At 48.7% G+C, this 18,691-nt stretch overlaps 1 protein-coding gene across 2 annotated transcripts in view; it reads right to left on the bottom strand.

Moving 5' to 3' along the window:
- TRIM29 (tripartite motif containing 29) overlaps positions 1-15,686 on the bottom strand; it is a 66,325-nt gene extending 50,639 nt beyond the window's left edge. For both annotated transcript variants that reach the window (XM_015425675.1, XM_015425676.1), the window contains exon 1: positions 14,589-15,686. In XM_015425675.1, the coding sequence (XP_015281161.1) occupies positions 14,589-15,446 (858 nt within the window). In that variant the 5' untranslated portion in view covers positions 15,447-15,686. The remainder of the gene's footprint in view (positions 1-14,588) is intronic.
- Positions 15,687-18,691: the final 3,005 nt, after the last annotated feature.

Raw genomic sequence — 18,691 nt, 5'->3', positions numbered from 1 at the left:
AGCTTTCCTGGCTGCTTCTTGCTCTGACTGAGGGCTGCTGGGAGCATGGGGTGGGGCTTGTTGCCTGTGCCCGCCCCCTGGGCTTTTTACTGCAGGATCTCCGCTCCTGTGCGCTCCTGCAGGAAATGACCCCTGGCATAGTATAAGCATTCAGCAGGGATTCTGGATTTTAGGTTTGTTTTGTTCAGTCTGTTCTGGGTGCTCTTTTTTTTTTAAAGGTTTCATGCCCATAAAAATCCTTTTTTACTTCATTTGGCCTCTTTTTATCACCCAAACTGTATTCTGTCTTATACTGTCAGCTCCTTTGGGTGGCAGAAACGTTTGGAAAACATGCTGTATATCAGCCTGAGCCCAAAGGAGAATATGGAATAGAAATCTAATAAAAACGAATCTTGATTTTGCTCGGGAGACGATCTGCCTGAACGGTTTTTGAACAGCGAGCCGGCAAGGTTAGGAGTGAGCCAGAGTTTTAATTGATGCCCCTCAGGATCCGAGAGGAGTGAACCGAGAGTCCAAGGCAACGTGCCGAATTGTGAGATGCGGAGAGGGCAGCAAGAGATCCCTTCCCAAAGCTCCGGGAAAGTTCCAGGCATTCGCTCAGCTTCGTTCCAACCGGTTGCAAGAGCACCGGCCAAGCCCAGCTGCTACGGTGAGAATAAAGTTCTGGAGATGACGGGCGGTTGCACCACAAAGTGTTATTATGCGATTTGTGTTGTGCAAGGCAGTAGGTTGACCGCAATGGTGTAATACGTCCCGATGGCGCAAAAGATCCTATCTTTTGGGAACTCCTCTCTCAAAGGTGCTGGCCAGGCATTCAGCTCTGTTGTTCCGAGGTAGACCGATCCCAATAATTCTGAGAAGACTCCTTCTTTCCTATGTGTCTCATCACCGGTGTCCCATAGACCCTGGGAACGATCTCTATCACAAGAGCTCCACATTAGATGACCAAGCACATGGCAAGCGATGCTGCCTTCTCACTGGGGTGAATCCAACCATCCTCCAAGCCGCCTCCCCCCAACTTCAGCAGTTCTTCCTCCGACGGAAGAGCCAATTTAATGTGGAGGAGGCCTCCTTAGACCGGAGCACGATTTCAGACTTGAGCCAAAACGAAAGGTGGGGTATCGACGTTTTAATGAACAAATGCATAAATGAATGAATAACCTTTGCTCAGTGCCGCGGCAGAACCAGCACGGGATCCACACCCCGCTATCGCTAGTTGAACACTTTCACCCGTCAAGGAATCGAGGCCTGTGTTGTATGCATCATTCATAAAATATGGTTTCTCTTGGCCAAGCTACAGCTGACGTGCGGTCGGTAGACTAGATCCAGACTGGAGATTAAGGCTGGGGAGGGCCTGGGTTTGAATCCATGACACTCACTGGACTGGATGACCTGGAGGCAAGCATTTTCTCTCCGTCTAACCTAATTCCCAGGACTGTGGCTAGGCGGTGGCTCAGTGGTAGAGCGTCGGCTTGGCACGCAGAAGGTCCCGAGTTCAATCCTCAGCAGCTCCAGTTAAAAAGGACCAGGCAGCAGGGGATGTGAAAGAACTCAACTAGAGACCCTGAAGAGCCACTGCCAGTCTGAGTAGAGTCCCCTGAAAAGAGTCCCTTGGACTGCAAGAAGATCCAATCAGCCAATCCTAAAAGAAATCAACCCTGACTGTTCCCTGGAAGGCCAGATCCTGAAGCTGAAGCTCAAATACTTTGGCCACCAAATGAGAAGGGATCACTCACTGGAGAAGACCCTGATGCTGGGAAAGACTGAAGGTCAAAGAAGACGGGGACGGCAAAGGATGAGATAGTTAGACAGTATTATCGAGGCAATGAACATGAAATTAAATGAACTCCGGAGCACGATGGAAGACAGAAGGGTCTTCCATGATGTGGTCCATGGGGTCGTGAAGAGTCTGACTCGACTGTGCGACTGAACAAAAACAACAACAAGAAGCTGCAATATAAGATATCTTCAGACCTCTATTCTGGGCAGAGTTCCCTCTAAGCTGAGTTAGTGTGAGCTAGCTAACCGTTTTTTAGCCTCTGGCTCACACATTTTCATCTTAGGTCAGGAAGGATGGCTCCAGAGAAAACTAATTTATGCAGTAGCCAAATCGCTTGCTTACGACTTTAATGCCAGTAGCTCACAAAGTAGAATTTTTGCTCACAAGACTCCACAGCTTAGAGGGAATGTTGGTTCTGGGAGGTCTGTGATTTACCAAATCTGAAATGTTGGCTGTCTTAGAATTGATAAATTGTATTAAGGACTGTTGTCTTCTTCTTGTTGTTGTTTTTAATTAATATATATTTATTGTATATCCCTGTTGTAAGCTACCCTGAGCCCTGATCACAGGGGAGAGCGGCCTGGCAATTTAATAAATAAATAAATAAATAAATATGACTGTCCTATACTACTCTTGAGCACTGTGAAGGATGGGCACAGTAGACACATACCAATACATAAAATAGTTGGCATGTTTTTAACTATTTGTCAATTTTATACACATTGTAATCAATGCTCCCTCTAAGCTGTGGAGTCTCGTGAGCAGAAATTCTACTTTGTGAGCCGCTGGCATGAAAGTTGTGAACGAGCAATCTGACTACTGTTTAAGTTAGTTTGCTCTGGAGCCCCATCTCAGTTAATAGGAAATTGAGAGGTTAATTTGATTATAAGATTAAGATGGAAGGTTAATAGAGTAATAGAGTTGTACTGAGATTGATTGTGATATAATACTGTATGGAATTTTATTTATGTCTCTAATGCCTGGAAGTCACACACAGGTGGTGTTGGTGTTGGATATGTTTTATGAAATAAAAAATTTAAATAATAAAAAATAATAAAACATACTTAATATATCAACAATAAACATCAAAATGCTCACAATATTAAATAATATTAAAGTGAATGGTGTGCGCTGAAGGCTAAAAAACTGTGAGCTAGCTCACACTAACTCAGCTTAGAGGGAACACTAATTGTAATGCATTGTTGCCTGCATATAGAGTCTTTGGGGACTGTGGGGGCAGAAAATATCCAAATTTGTAAAAAAAATAACTTCAGCCTCTGAAAGTGTGAAAAATAGTTACTCCAGCATTCACTCTTGTTATCCGCCAGATGCTACAAGAAAGGTTCCCCAGCAGGATACGATGGAAATAATAACTCCTTGTTGATAGCATCTCTGTCTATCTGTCTGCTATGTTTCTAATCCGCCCTTCCTCCGAGGATGTCGGAGTAGCAACCTGTTTGGCATTCTGGCTTGAATAAATATATGAAGACACCTTCATATATTCGGGAAGTGGCCATGGCTTAGTGCTAGAGCATCTGCTTACATGAAGATGGTCTCGGGTTCAATCCCCTGCATCTCCAGTTAAGGATCAGGGAGGTGTGTGTGTGTGTGTGTCTGTGTCTGTGTCTGTGTCTGTGTGTGTGTGAAATGCCATCAAGTGACAGCTGACTTCTGGAGACCCCAGCAAGGGGCTTCCAAGGCTAGTGAGAAGCAGAGGCGGCTTGCCATTGCCTTCCTCTGCAGAGCCTTCCTTGGTGGTCTCCGATACTCCCTCTAAGCTGTGGAATCTTGTGAGCAAAAAATCTACTTTGTGAGCTACTGGTATTAAAGTTGTGAGTGAGTGATTAGTTTGCTCTGGAGCCCTCCTTCCTGAGCTGCGACAAAAATGTGTGAGCTGGAGGCTAAAAAGCTGTGAGCTAGTTCACACTAACTCAGCTTACAGGGATCACTGGTGGTCTCCCATCCAAGAACTGATTCTGCTTAGCTTCCAACTTATGGCCACCCCAGCAAGGGGCTTCCAAGGCTAGTGAGAAGCAGAGGCGGTTTGCCATGGCCTTCCTCTGCAGAGCCTTCCTTGGTGGTCTCCCTTCCAAGCACCAGCCCTGCTTAGCTTCCACCTTATGGCCACCCCAGCAAGGGGCTTCCAAGGCAAGGGAGAAGCAGAGGTGGTCTGCCATTGCCTTCCTCTGCAGAGCCTTCCTTGGCGGTCTCCCTTCCAAGCACCGACCCTGCTTAGCTTCCAACTTATGGCCACCCCAGCATGGGGCTTCCAAGGCAAGGGAGAAGCAGAGGTGGTTTGCCATGGCCTTCCTCTGTAGAGCCTTCCTTGGCAGTCTCCCTTCTAAGTACTGAGCCTGCTTAGTTTCTGAGATCTGACAAGATCGAGCTATACCATGCTGCCTTCCCTCCTGCAGGGAGTCGTAGGTGATGTAAAAGACGAATGCCTGAAATCCTGGAGAGCCGCTGTCAGTCTGAGTAGACAGTGTTGAAGCTGATGGACCAAGGGTCTGATTCAGTTTAAGGCAGCTTCGTGTGTTCATGGAGCTTATGCTGTAGCTGTGTTTTCTCAGGGGGGGTCCCTGCCTAGTCTTCCCTCCCTTCCCTTTATTTATGCCAGTGCTGATATGCCACCTTTTTTCTTCGGGGCTGGCAATACTTTCTAGGAGCCACCTTGCAGAGAAAAGAGAAATAAAAGCTATCCATTGCCATTTCTACCAGTCTGATGCTGGGGTCTCGTCCCCCCGTCCCCAGCTAGGGGTTCTTTCTTCTTCCCAGAGTGATCCAAACCAATCAGGGATCATGTAGTCAACATGACGATGTCACAATGCTTCATAGCCAATTAGCATCTCTCCTTGGCAAATAGAAGGGGAAGTCATGGAAGCAGTGACAGAATTGACATCCCTGGGATCCAAGATCACCGCAAACGGTGACTGCAGCCATGAAATTAAAAGATCCCTGCTCCTCGGGAGGAAAGCGATGGGACAGCATAATAAAAAGTAGAGACATCACCCTGCCAACAAAAGTCCGTATGGTCAAAGCAATGGTATTCCCAGTAGTCATGTATGGCTGCGAGAGTTGGACTATAAGGAAGGCCGAGCGCCGAAGAATAGATTCTTTTGAACTATGGTGCCCGAGAAGACTCTTGAGAGTCCCTTGGAAAGAAATCAACCCTGACTGTTCCCTGGAAGGCCAGATCCTGAAGCTGAAGCTCAAATACTTTGGCCACCCAACGAGAAGGGAGCCCTCACTGGAGAAGACCCTGATGCTGGGAAAGACTGAAGGTCAACGAAGAAGGGGACGGCAAAGGATGAGATGGTTGGACAGTGCCATCAATGCAACGAACATGAAGTTGAGCAAACTCCAGAGGATGACGGAAGACAGGAGGGCCTGGTGTGATGTGGTCCATGGGGTCACAAAGAGTCGGACTCGACTGTGCGACTGAACAACAACAACAACAACGTTTCAGGTGGGCAGCTGTGTCAGTCTGCAGTAGAAGATCTAGATTTGAGTTCAGTAGCATCTTAGAGAAAAGGGCTGCGGTGGCTCAGTGGTTAAGACGCTGAACTGCAGACCGGAAGGTCTGTAGTTCGGCAGTTCGAGACCCAAGTGCCACATGACGGAGTGAGTTCCCGTCTCTGGCCCCAGCTCCTGCCAGCCTAGCAGTTCAAAAGCAAGAAATAGCAAGTAGATAAATAGCTACCGCTTCAGTGGGAAGGCAACAGCGTTCCATGCGCCTCGGCATCTAGTCATGCTGGCCACATGACCACAGAAATATCTTTGGACAGGGCTGGCTCTTCAGCTTGGAAACGGAGATGAGCACCGCAACCCTAGAGTCAGATTCAACTGGCTTTCGAGCAAGGAAAGCACCTTAGAGACCAAAGCTCTCCTTCTTTGACTCCTGAGATCTTGGTGGTCTTTTAGGTGCAACAATAGCTCTCCTATCAACCTAGCAGTTCAAAAGCAAGAAACAGCAAGTAGATAAATAGGTACCGCTTCGGTGGGAAGGTAACAGCGTTCCGTGCGCCTTGGCGTCTAGTCATGTTGGCCACATGACCACGGAAACGTCTTCGGACAGCGCTGGCTCTTCAGCTTGGAAACGGAGATGAGCACCGCCCCTAGAGTCAGATTTGACTGGCTTTCGAGCAAGGAAAGCACCTTAGAGACCAAAGCTCTCCTCATCAGATACCTTTGACTCCTGAGATCTTGGTGGTCTTTAAGGCGCAACTGGACTCAACATTAGCTCTCCTATTGCCGACCAACACAGCTACCCTCTGAAACTATCCCCTCCCTTCACAGTTACTGGTCTCCTCTGGCTGTTCGTTACGTCCTTACTGAGAGCCAGTTTGGTGTAGTTAAGTGCGCGGACTCTAATGTGGAAGAACCGGGTTTGATTTCCCACTCCCCCACTTGCACCTGCTGGATGACCTTGGGCAAGCCGTAGTTCTGATAAGAGCTGTTATTGAAAAAGAGCCGTTTCTGTCAGAGCTCTCTCAGCCCCACCTACCTCACAGGGTGTCCATTGTGGGGAGGGGAAGGGAAAGGAGTTTGTAAGCCGCTCTGAGGCTCCTCTGGGTAGTGAAGGGCAGGGGTATAAATCCAATCTCTTCTTCTTCTTCTTCTTCTTCTTCACACACCCCACTTTCTTCTGAGTAGGGCTCACCTGGAAAGCTGTGAGGCTTCCAGCCAACCCAGAAACTGTGCAGCATCTGTCTCAGAAGCCAAAAGCCATGCTCAGAGGCGTGCATGGGAACAGGAGAATCCATCATTTGTCATAGGAGGCTCGGTTTGTTTGTTTTTGTCCCCCTACGGATAATAATCCGTTTCCCGGTAAGGAAGAAGTCCCTCTCCCGACATATGCCCTTGAAGTCTTGTTTGTACTCCACAAGGAAACTTGCTACCAACAACCCGAGCCTCCAGAACACCCCGAGGGAACGCCGAAGGGCACTCTCCGACGTGAGGCTTTTCAAAAGCTGTCTCAGTTCTTTTGAACAGGTTTCATCTGCGCACCACTTTGTTTAAATTAGAGAGATCCCTTTCCAGCCCCTGACAGTTCTGAGGGGCTTCATTAAACCTCACAAAAGAGTGTTCAAAAATATTAAAAAGAAAAGACGAGGGGAATCAAAGCGCTTGTCTCGATCAGATGAGATCTGACGCGCGATGAGAGCTGGACGTGCGTCTCTTTTGTTATTTACAGGCCTGAAATTGTCAGGCATTTCGGTGGCTTTATCGGTTTGAAAAGAAAGCGGGGGGGGGGATGGGGGAGGCACCCTCCAAAACAGGTTGTAGGAAACAGGAACCATTGGTTTTTGTGTGTTATTTTAGCAGCATGGATCTGATTTCCCTGAAGCCTCTTCAAAATTCTCTTTGTGGAAGTCTCTTTTTGCCCTGCGTTAGCTTGAGAGAAAGCCTGCTTGACTGATCTGTGGGGGTGAAAGAGAATTTCAACCTGTAATCGTTGATTTTATAGAGACTTCTCATTAGATTTCAGGGGAGGGGAGGGAGTGACACTATCTTTTTAAAGGTGCGGGTCTGAAAGCAAATTGGAGAGCAATCCTAAAAACAGGTCTAGCCAGAACTTCACTCTGTTTAGGGTTGCCAGCTCCAGCTCAGGAGATTCCTGGAGATTTGGAGGTGGCGCCTAGTGGGATGGCTTAGCAGAGTATAACGCCATAGAGTCCACCCTCCCAAGCAACCATTTTCCCCCAGGGGAACTGATCTTTGTAGTCTAGAGATGAGTTGTGATTCCTGGAGAATTGCATCCGTGCTTAGTTCTTGTGGCTTTTCTCACACCCCCAGGGAAATGCCAATCGCCACTTTGGTGCCGGGAAGCAATTTTTCTCTAGGCTAGTTTGGCTGGGGATCCTGGAGGTTTTTTGGTCATCTTCTGGGCATGGAACAGGGGTCACTGGGGATGTGGAGGGGGAGAGGTATTTGTGAATTCCCTGCAATGTGCAAGGGGTTTAACTAGATGACCCTGGAGGACCCTTCCAACCAGTATTCCCTCTAAGGTGAGTTAATGTGAACTAGCTCACACTTTTTTAACCTCCGGCTCACACATTTTCATCTTTGCTCAGGAAGGATGGCTCCGGAGCAAACTAATTTCTGCAGCAGCCAAATCGCTGGCTCACCACTTTCATGCCAGTCGCTCACAAAGTAGGATTTTTGCTCACAAGACTCCACAGCTTAGAGGGAGCACTGCTTCCAACTCTGTGGTTCTATGAGATCTCCTGGCTCCTCCTGGAGGCTGGCAACCCTACATTATGGGGCTTAGTCACAGTCAGGAAAGTGGGTTGTTTTTTTTAGGATTGCACTGTTGAAGAGGAGGGTGGGGGAAGCAAGTCGAACGAAAGGAGTTGGGAGAAGAAGAAAGAGACACTGAGCAGTTTACATGACACAACTAAGGTCATCTTAGCCATTCAAATAGAAAGATAGTGGCTGAAAAATGCGGACAGATCTTGCCGGAATCCCACCCACAGGGCTACGTTTTGGAAGGCAGCATACCCTGAGAGATTTTGCTCCTTTGCTGGAGGCAAGGAAGAAAAGGGCGGGTGCCCGGTTTGCAGCTCCCATGACTTTCTTGTAAATCTCGAGATAGCAATTAGAGTGATATTTCCAGCTCTCTTTTTTCCATACTATACTCATACTGACGAAGGAATCACAGGTGATAAAAGTGACTTTCCATCTGCCTCCTTCTAAGGTTTGGGGGAGGGGCTGTTTCCACATTTTTTTATTCCAAAGATTTCTACTTCCCCATTTCGTATCCTCGCTTTCACGGCCGACTTGCCAGGACTTGCATCCATTCCTGAGGGAGACTCAACAGTCCCCGGAGAGTTCCCAGCTCCTTGCGCTTCTCTTGCCAGGATGGAGAAAGGCAGTTCCAAAACACATGAATTTATTCGCATACTGCTCTTAGAACCATTTTAACATTCATCAAGTCAATCTCAGGTTTCTTCCAAGTCAATCTAATGTTTACTATTTTTGCTATCACTATTTATTTATCTGAAGAAGTGAGCAGAGAATCACGAAAGCTCCTCCCCTGCCACAAATTTTGTTCGCCTTTAAGGTTCTAGTGGACTCTTGCTCTTTTCGACTGCCACAGATCGACTAACACGGCGAGTCGGCGACCCATCTTGATCTATTTATTTGTTGTTGTTGTTGTTCAGTTGCACAGTCGAGTCCGACTCTTTGCGACCCCAAAGACTACATCACGCCGGGCCCTCCTGTCTTCCACCGTCCTCCCGAGTCTGCTTAATTTCATGTTTGTTGCATCGATAACACTGTCTAACTATCTCATCATTTGCCGTCCCCTTCTTCTTTGTCCTTCAATCTATTTATTATTTATCAATTATTTACTATTTTTCCATTTCCAACTACCTGGTTTTAAACAGAGTGAAGCTGTGTGTGTGTGTTTTTGTGTGTGTGAGAGAGAGAGATTACAAACAAGTTTGCCAACCTCCAGGTGGGGCCTGGAGATTTCCCAGCATTACAATTGATCTCCAGCCTACACAGATCAGTTCCCCTGGAGAAAAATGCCTGCTTTTGATGGTGGACTTTATGGGATTATACCCTGCTGCAGTCCCTCCCCAAACTATGCCACCTAGATCTCCAGGAATTTTCCAACCCAGGGCTGGCAATGGTCAACCCTATTTACAACTGATCTCCAAGGTATAGAGATCAGTTCCTCTGGAGGAAATGACTACTTTGGAGGGTGGACTCTATGACATTATTCCCCTCTGAAGTCCCTTACTTCCCCAAAGTCTGTCCTCCCCAAAATCTCCAAAAATGTCTCAATCCAAAAGACCTGGCATCTCTACGTGTAGATTACAGATGCTGCGGATGTGTGTCTCTCTCTCGTGCCCCCAGCTCCTGCCAATTCTCATGCAAAGTCAATATTGCCAAGCCTCACATTCATTCCAAATGAGCAATGATCAAAACTGAATTCCAATCTATATCCACGTCAGCGTTTCAGAATCAGGTCAATGGATTTCCAGTTCCTTTCAGCTGCCTTCAAGTCACAGCACGCCTTCTGAATCACAGCCTGCGCTGTACAAGCTTTCGGAACAGAAACCGAGAAGGCCGACGGGTGAAAAACAAGTCGCTGGCTAGCACTGTACAAAGAAGAGCCTGGTTTCTGGGAAAAGAATGTCAACTTTTGGATTCTCTGGGATTTGTTTCTTTCAAGAGGGCTTCAAGCAGCTTACAACAGACATAAATAGAATCCATTTAGAAGCATAAAAGGGGGGGGGTAATTAAGCATGAAACAAATTAAAGCCAACAAAAAGCAGCAATGAAACTGCTTTAAAAAAAACACTATTATCTCTGCAGAGATGCCAGCCTCCAGGTAGGACCTGGGGATCCCCCGGAATTAACGCTCATCTCCAGACTACAGAGATCGGTTCCCCTGGAGAAAAGTGATGCTTCGGAGGGCAGACTTTAGGGAATTGTATTCCACTGAGGTCTCGGCCCTTTCAAGGCTCACCCCCAAAATTTCCAGGAGTTCCCCAATCTGAAGCAGGCAGCCCCATAGCTAGCAACATTTTGCGGGGGGGGGGGCAATTTTTTACACAGGGGGCCAGCCATTATATGTCTGTATGGAGCTATGCGCATTCTTTCCTCCCCGCCCCGGACTGTGCTGGTTCAGATGGGGCTGATCGACTAACTGCAAACCAGTGTACTTCGGAGCTGTGGAGTGCACAGCTGGAATCCTGTGCCTTGTCTTATGCAATGACTTCCTGCGGTCGCATGCAGCCCCCGTTTCACTGACAGGTCTGTAGCTACTGTGGAGCTCAGGGGAAGGAGAAGCCAAGGCTCAATTTGGGGACCCTGGAAGAATTGTTAGGGGGCCGGGCCCCGTGGGCCCCACATTAGCTACGGACCTGGAAGCAGGCAACCCTACCCCACCACCACCACCACCGCTAGCAGCCAAGGGGACCTAGCAACCCCACCGCAGTGGGAGGAACAAAAAAACAGTTTTCAAAAGCCCTCTGGAATAAGCCTTTCTGCAGAAGGTAAGAAGAGATGGGGCTATTCGTGGGGAATTCCACTGCCTGGGGACACAGCTGAAAAGCCCCTGCCTCGAGCATGCGCCTGTTTCCGGCCTGTGGATGCAGACTACTGTGGAAGGGCCCCGCTGGCAGATCTCAGGGCCCAGAAAGGTTCCTGGAGCTGGATGTAGTCCCTTGGACCCAAGCCACTTGGGGCTGTAAGGGGGTGTCCTCAATTTTCACTTCTTGTTTTTGTTACTTTCCCAGTACAGACGTATCTAAGCGCCCTCAAGCTGCAACTGAAGCAAGTGAGAAACAGAGTCAGTCTGCCACGGCCATCATCTACAGAGCCTTCCTTGGTGGCCTCCCATCCAAGTACTGACCCTGCTTAGCTTCCAAGATCTGAGGAGAGTGATCCCGTGCTGCCTTCCCTCAGTTTCCCAGCATACAGAGAAACCAAAGGATGTCTTACACTGACAGTCAAAGGTCAGAGGTGAACGAGAGCTCCATTCCAGTCTTGTTCTCCCTTGAAGGCTTCTAGGCATTTCACCCCAGGCTGCCTGCTGCTCTGTTCTGGAGGTCTCACCATCTGCCTTCGCCTTATTCTGTGCAAGCTACAAACTCTCCCATGCTTCTCTACCAATGAGACAAGGTCCCCCAGTCACAGTCTCATGGGATGAGGGCAGCCATCACAGTCTGGAAGGCACCGTAAAGGATCCTAGCCCAGGAAGAAGCAGAAGAAGCAGAAGCAGAAGAAGAAGAATGGATTTATACCCTGCCCTTCACTCAGTCTCAGAGAAGCTTACAATTTCCTTTCCCCTCCCCTCCCCACAACAGACACCCCGTGAAGTATTTGGGGCTGAGAGAGCTCTTTCGAGGACTGCTCCTGAGAGAACAGCTCCGAGAGAACTTGTGACTGACCCCTTTTTTCAAGGACAGCTGTGCCAGAACTATGGCTTGCCCAAGGTCATCCAGCCAGGTGCAAGTGGAGGAGGGGGGGGTCAACCCCGGTTCTCCCAGATTAGAGCCTGCGCTCCTAACCACGACACCAAACTGGCTCTCCCAAAGCTGATCGAGACACTCTTTGTCCTCCCCAAAGTGTTGCCCACTTATCATTCCGGTGTGGAAATGTGCCTGACCTTGCTGGGCCTAGAGCATGCTGCGTCGAGGGGCTAGTCTAGCACCAGAGAAGGGAAAGCAGATCTAGATGAGACCAGTGCTCTGGAGCTATTAGCGCCGGCGTCAACTCGCCAAGATTGGGAGGCATCACATAAATTAAGCTTCTGAAGAAGCAAGTGGGGTGGGGAAGACTTCATGAGTCATGCGATAGAATGCATGTCTTTTTTTTTTTTTGCATGCCCACACTCTTTTTTTTTTTTTTGCATGCCCACTCTTCACTCCTGGCCCCATTTGGGTAGGGATGCCAGCCTCCAGGTGGGACCTGGCGATACCCCGGAATTACAGTTCATCTCCAGATGACAGCGATCAGTTCCTCTGGAGATAAGGGATCCTTTGGAGGGTGGACTCCATGACATTGTACCCCGCTGAGGTCCCTGTCCTCTGCAGGCTCCATCCCCAAACCTCCAGGATCCCCAAAATGGAGTGGGGAGCCCTGTCTTACCACCTGCCCACACTGGTTGCCCGGGGGGGGCGGGTTCCTGGCCAATGTTCCCTCTAAGCTGTGGAATCTTCTGAGTAAAAATTCTACTTTGTGAGCTACTCGCATTAAAGTTGTGAGTGAGCCATTTGGCTACTGCATACATTAGTTTGCTCTGGAGCCATCCTTCCTGAGCTAAGGCAGAAATGTGTGAGCTGGAGGCTAAACAGCTGTGAGCTAGCTCATACTAACGCAGCTTAGAGGGAACACTGGTCCTAGCAACCCTGCATCTGGGTCTCTCGGAGGTTCCACTGCTCCTGATGGTTTGGTCACACTGGAAGCAGTCATGGACTCCTGGCTTGACTCAGTGGACTCCTGGCTTGACTCAGTGGAAGGAGCGAACACTGGAATGGGTGGAATGTCGTAACTCAGAGCCTGGGCTGTGTTCAGAGATGTCCCAATTCCAATCGCTTCTCTGACACAAACTCTCAATGTGGCCTTTGACCGGTGGCCGCTTCTCCATCTCATTAGCCTGCAATATGGGGAGAGTAAAGCTGGTCCACCTAATAAGTAGGGTTGCCAACCTCCACGCAGAGCCTGGAGATCTCCTGGAATCACAATTAACCTCCAGACGGCAAACAGCAGTTCCCCTGCCGCTTTGGAGACTGGACTCAATAGTGTTATATACCCTGCTGAGATCCAAGTTTCCAGGAATTTCCCAACCTGAAGTTGGCAACCCTATAAATAGGGTTGTCAGGATTACAACAAAACCAATTGTGTGAGGTGCTGTGAATCCTGAACAGAGTCTAATGAACCCCTGACCAGTCTTCTGAACCGCCTGGCTTGGTTATTATTATTTTTAATCCCCTAGCCCTCTTTCTTTTGAATAGTCTAGTCGATGTGTGGTCTCCAAAGCAGCCCTCAGCCAGGAGCCCCACGTGTGTCTTTGTGGGATTCTCTCTTTCCCTCCAATTCTTCTGAGGTAAACGTGTCCCTTTCTGAGGTAAACGTGTCCCTTTCTGAGGTAAATGTGTCCCTTTCTGAGGTAAACGTGTCCCTTTCAGAGCAAAAGAAAGATTTTTTTTCTGAATCCCTTCTGCAATGAAATAAATATACACTTCATAGTTGTCGTTGAGAATGCACAAACCAATGGGGATGCCCGTAAAGAAGGACCACAGAGACATTTATCGTATTTTACCTGCTGAATTCTCATAATTCAAAACTAGCTGCTGAACATTCATAATCCAAAACCTGCTGAACACTCATAGTTCGACACTTGCTCTCCTAAATCTGCTTCGTTCTAGTGAGAACACCCTTGCCCCCGCATCCCATCCGTGCCAGTTCAAGGCCAGCGTATGCCACATCTTCCATTCTCTCTGTCCACACAACAACCCAGCAAGCACTCTGTATCTTCCGGCTCTCTCACGCATAAGCAGTCCAACAACTCTGCAAGCATGTCCAAATCTCATTCTCTCACACCACATATTGCCCTGTCTCGGAAAGGGCTTGAAGACCAATAGATGCTATTATCTATAACAGCCTCAAGGGAAACAAACACTGAATGCCAGCAGTGTAGTGTAGTGGGTAGAGTATTGGACTAGGATCTAGGAAACCTGGGTTCGAATCCCTACTTGTGCCATGGAAGCTCGCTGGGTGACTTGGGGCCAGTCACACACTCTCAGCCTGACCTGCCTCACAGGTTTGTAGTGAGGATACAATGGAGGAGCGAAGAATGAGGTAAGCAACTTTGGATCCCCAATTGAGGATAAAGGAAGAATATAGTCATAAATAAATGAATATTCTCAGTGTGCCTCTGATTTAAAAAGTCAGTGGTCCCCGATTGGCTTTCCTTTTGATAACTGGGGGCCAGTTCACCCACGCATGTTTAGCACATGGTTAGCGCAGGATCAAGTGAACAAGCCATCACAGATCCAACACCAGAGACAGAATCTTAATAACACTGCAGACAAAGTGTTCTTAAAGTGTCCTCCCTTCCATTTGCAAGGAATTAAGTGGAGAAAAGCCAAATAATGGATCAATAGGCATTTGGGGACCACTGGTTTCCTTCCTTTCCTTCAGAATCCAGAGGTTTACAATCAGACCTATCAGAAAGGGATGCGTTCGGGACTCTAACGACAACTTCTGGAAATCGGGCAGGGCAGGTGACAAGGGATCACCCTGTACAAAGCATGACAGTTGAGGAATATATACAGGAAGAGAGTGTTACCTCTTTGCCGGACTTCTCGATCTCCACCGTCACCGTGGTGTGGTTCTTGTGCTCCTGGAACATGCAGAGGTAACAGATGCAGACCTGGTCGGTCTGGCAGAAGAGCTCCATGGTCTTGCCGTGGATGGGGCATTTCCTGGCTTCAAAGTCCTTGATGGGGTCCAGCAGCTGGTGGTCTCGGAAGGCAGCCCCTTCTAAATGGGGCTTCAGGTGGAGCTCACAGAAGCTCGCTTGACACACCAGGCACGACTTCACGGCCTTCTGCTTGTTGTCAATACAGGAGTCACAGAGGACCTCTTCCAGATTCAACCGGGGCCTTGAATTAGACACTCTGCTGGCCCTAATGAGGTTCGCTCTCTTGGCCTCTCCGGGTTCTGAAAGAGAGATGGAGATAGTGGGCTTCCTTAGATCCGCCATCTGCCCGCCGGAGAACAGTGACTTTTTGGCATCCCCATCACTGGCAAAGGGCTTCTTCGTCTCTACCGTGAACATGGGCTTCCTCAAGTCCCCCCTCTCTGGGAAGGAGATCTGGGGCCTTCTAGCTTCTCCTAGCTGCACAGTGGGGTAAGTCGGCTTCTTGGCCTCCCCAGAATCCACATTGAAGTAGGTCGACCTCTTCTCGTCGGCTGATTCGACAAACTGGATGATGGGCCTCTTCCAGTCACCCCCAGAGTAAAGAGAATTTTTTATCTGACCTGTCTCCAGCGAGGGGCTGGCGGAGTTGTTCTTGGGGGCTTCTTTCTCCCCTCTGCTTGGACTGGTGGACTTCTTCCCTTCCTCGGCTTCTTTCTTAGGGGAGACTGAGGTCTTGGCGTCCTCTTGCTTCCCTGCGGTCCCATTGGCTCGCGCGGTCTCCATCGTGCAGATTTGCCTCCACGGTTTGATCTGGGGGTTGTTGGGTTTTTTCCCTGCCCACCCAAGCTAGCTCCCTTGCAGGAAGAGGTCAGATCTGGGCCTACCTACTTCGCTGTCTCCTGGGCAGCAAGCAACTTTGCTGGCTCTTGTGCCGGCGAGAAATACAAGAGGAGTGCACGAAATGCTTTGCCTAAAAGCCACACCTGCAAGATGGGGAGGAGAAGGGAGACACCTGAATGGGCAGGCCCAGAGAGAGAAAGAGAGAGAGATTACAAAAGGCATCAAGAGATCCAGGTGTATAACTCATTATACAAAACAGTCCACACCCAAGTACGTTCTTGTCTAACCAGGTTTGGGAATGAAGGGCTGTTTGTGTGTCATTCCCCCCCCCCCCAAATAAAACAAATTTTTATTACGAGGCAAGCAACCAGTTCTGCTACCAATTTTGAAAATAGCTGTCCGTTGACAGAGAGAGAGAGGAGTGGTTTTCCTCTGAGGACTGGGCCAGTCTAGTTAGAAAGGGCAAGGTACACAATGCGGGTTTTAACAAGTGGGTCACTTACGCATACAGGCACACGCAATGCGGGCCTGGAAAAACTATAAAACAAATGCAAAGATTGAGCAACCGCATCCAGCCCTCACACATGGGACTGAGGTAAGAGTTTCCAGATCAGGGAACACTGACGCCCAGCACCGAAGGTGTTTAAAACTGCACAGAGCCACGGAGTTCTCAATGAGGACTAGAAACAGAAAAAAAGAAAGGCTGGTGAGAATCTTTGGCTTTTCGGCGTTCCTTTTAACATTATTCTGAATTGGGATGCCAGCCTCCAGGTGGGACCTGGGGATCCCCCAGAATTACAGCTCATCTCCAGACTACAGAGATCAGCTCCCCTGGAGAAAATGGATGCTTTGGAGGGTGGGCTCTATGACACTGTACGCCACTGAGGTCCCTGTCCTCCCCGGGCTCCATCCCCAAATCTTCAGGAGCTTCCCAACCTGGATCTGGCACTCCTACCCCTCCCATCCCACTGATGGTCAGGGAGGAACCCTATTATTCTCTAAAGTCCTCTACCTCAATAGAAAAGAAGAGATTGGGTTTATACCCGGCCCTTCACTCGGAGTCTCAGAGCAGCTTACAAACTCCTTTCCCTTCCCCTCCCTGCAACAGACACCCTGTGAGGTAGTTGGGGCTGAGAGAGCTCTGACAGAACCTGCTCTTTTTCAAGAACAGCTCTGACAGAACTACGGCTTGCCCAAGGTCATCCAGCAGCTGCAAGTGGAGGAGTGGGGAATCAAACCCGGTTGTCCCAGATTAGAGTCCACGCACTTAACCACTGCACCACCAATACCTCCCTAGTTTGTCTAAAGGAGGATAATGCTGTAAAATGTTGGTTCTAGAGGAGTAATTCTGTCCTTCTGCTGCAGCACCACGTGGCACCTAAAAAGAGAATGTAATTTTTTTTCGTATAAGCTTTCTATCTGAGTAGTCAGGACATAAATCTGACGAAGCTGGGCTCTAGTACATAAAACCTGATGCTTGAATAAAAAATGTGTTAGCCTCTAACCCTCCTGTTTATTTTTTACTGTAAAATGCGCTACAATTTCTTTTGCAAAAAAAAAATAGAAAAATAAGTTTCTGGCATGGATAGATGCCATCATCAAGTCCAGCCTGAACTCTTGCCACGCTGATGTACTACCCCATTTAGGGTTGCCAGTCTCCAGGGGGTGGCTGGAGATCTCCTGGGATTACAACCAATGCTCCCTCTAAACTGCAGAGTCTTGTGAGCAAAAATTCTCTGTTGTGAGCTACCAGCATTAAAGCTGTGAGCGAGCAATTTGGCTACTGCATAAATTAGTTTGCTTTGGAGCCATTCTTCCTAAGCTAAGACAAAAATGTGTGAGCTGGAGGCTAAAAAACTGTGAGCTAGCTCACACTAACTCAGCTTAGAGGGAACACTGGTCATCTGTAAGAGGAGATTGTATATATACCCCGCGCCTTCACTACCCAAAAGGAGTCTCAGAGCGGCTTACAACCTCCTTTCCCTTCCCCTCCCCACAACAGGCACCCTGTGAGGTAGGCGGGGCTGAGAGAGCTCTTGACAGAAACTGCTCTTTTTCAAGAACAGCTCTTATCAGAACTATGGCTTGCCCAAGGTCATCCAGCCAGGTGCGAGTGGAGGAGTGGGGAATCAAACCCGGTTCTCCCAGATTAGAGTCTGCGCACTTAACCACGACACCGAACTGGCTTAGAGGGAACACTGGTTTAGAGGGAACACTGATTACAACTGGTCTCCAGGTGATAGAAATCAGTTCCCCAGGAGAAAATGGCTCTTTTGGTGGGTGGACTCAATGGTGTTCTACCATGCTGAGATCCCTCCCCAAACTCCACCCTCTCCAGACTCCACCCCCTAAATCTCCAGGTATTCCCCCATCCAGAGTTGGCAACCCAACGCCGTCTCCTGGCCATGCCAAATGACTGCTCCCCCAACCCCACCTTTGGGGTTTTAGTCCAAATGTCTAGACACTGAATGGGTTTGAATGTCCCCAGGTAGGGTGGCCAACTCTGGATGGGGAAATTCCTGGAGATTTGAGAGTGGAGGCTGAGGAAGGCAGGATTTGGGGGGGGGCAGGGACCTCGTTCTGGTATCTTGTCATTGAGTCCACCCTCCAAACCAGCTGATCTCTGTCACCTGGAGATCAGTTGTAATTCCAGGAGAATTCTAGCTCCCTCCTGAAGGTTCACAACCCCATTTGGAGAAACAAGGGACTTGTGTGTATATTTAATTTTCTTTCATTATGGGTGCAATGTACCCCTTCCCAGTTTAGCTGCCCTCCCCTTCAGAGGCATGGGGATTAATTTGATTTTTTTAAACCATCAGTTATTCCTCTGTTTTGTATAAAAAAGAGAGAAGAAGGGCTATTTAAGACTTGTGTTTACTTTTTTCCTCCATCTGTGCTTCTTGGGCCAAGGTGAAATCTTCTTAGCACAACAGCCGCGGGGAACCAGAGGCGAAGTAATGTTCCCGGGTGGAGTTCTCCGTTCTCAGATGGACTGACACAAATATGCAGACCTCCTCTCTTTCCCCTTCAAAGACACGATGGTGCTTGGGGGGGGGGGATTGCGGGGAGCAGCACGGCTCTGCAAAATGACATCTCAGGATCCTTGTGCTCCGCGTGCGCCTTATTTGGGGGCTCCAAATTACACCAGGCAGTCAAAGTTTCCCACACGCCTCCACTGCCTTTGTTTG

This window comes from Gekko japonicus, unplaced genomic scaffold, assembly GCF_001447785.1.
Source record: "Gekko japonicus isolate JY-2015 unplaced genomic scaffold, Gekko_japonicus_V1.1 scaffold1205, whole genome shotgun sequence".
In the NCBI taxonomy this organism is placed as follows: Eukaryota; Metazoa; Chordata; class Lepidosauria; order Squamata; family Gekkonidae; genus Gekko; species Gekko japonicus.
The sequence above is the reverse complement of the archived record's forward strand: the minus strand, read 5'-3'. Positions and strand labels throughout refer to the sequence as shown.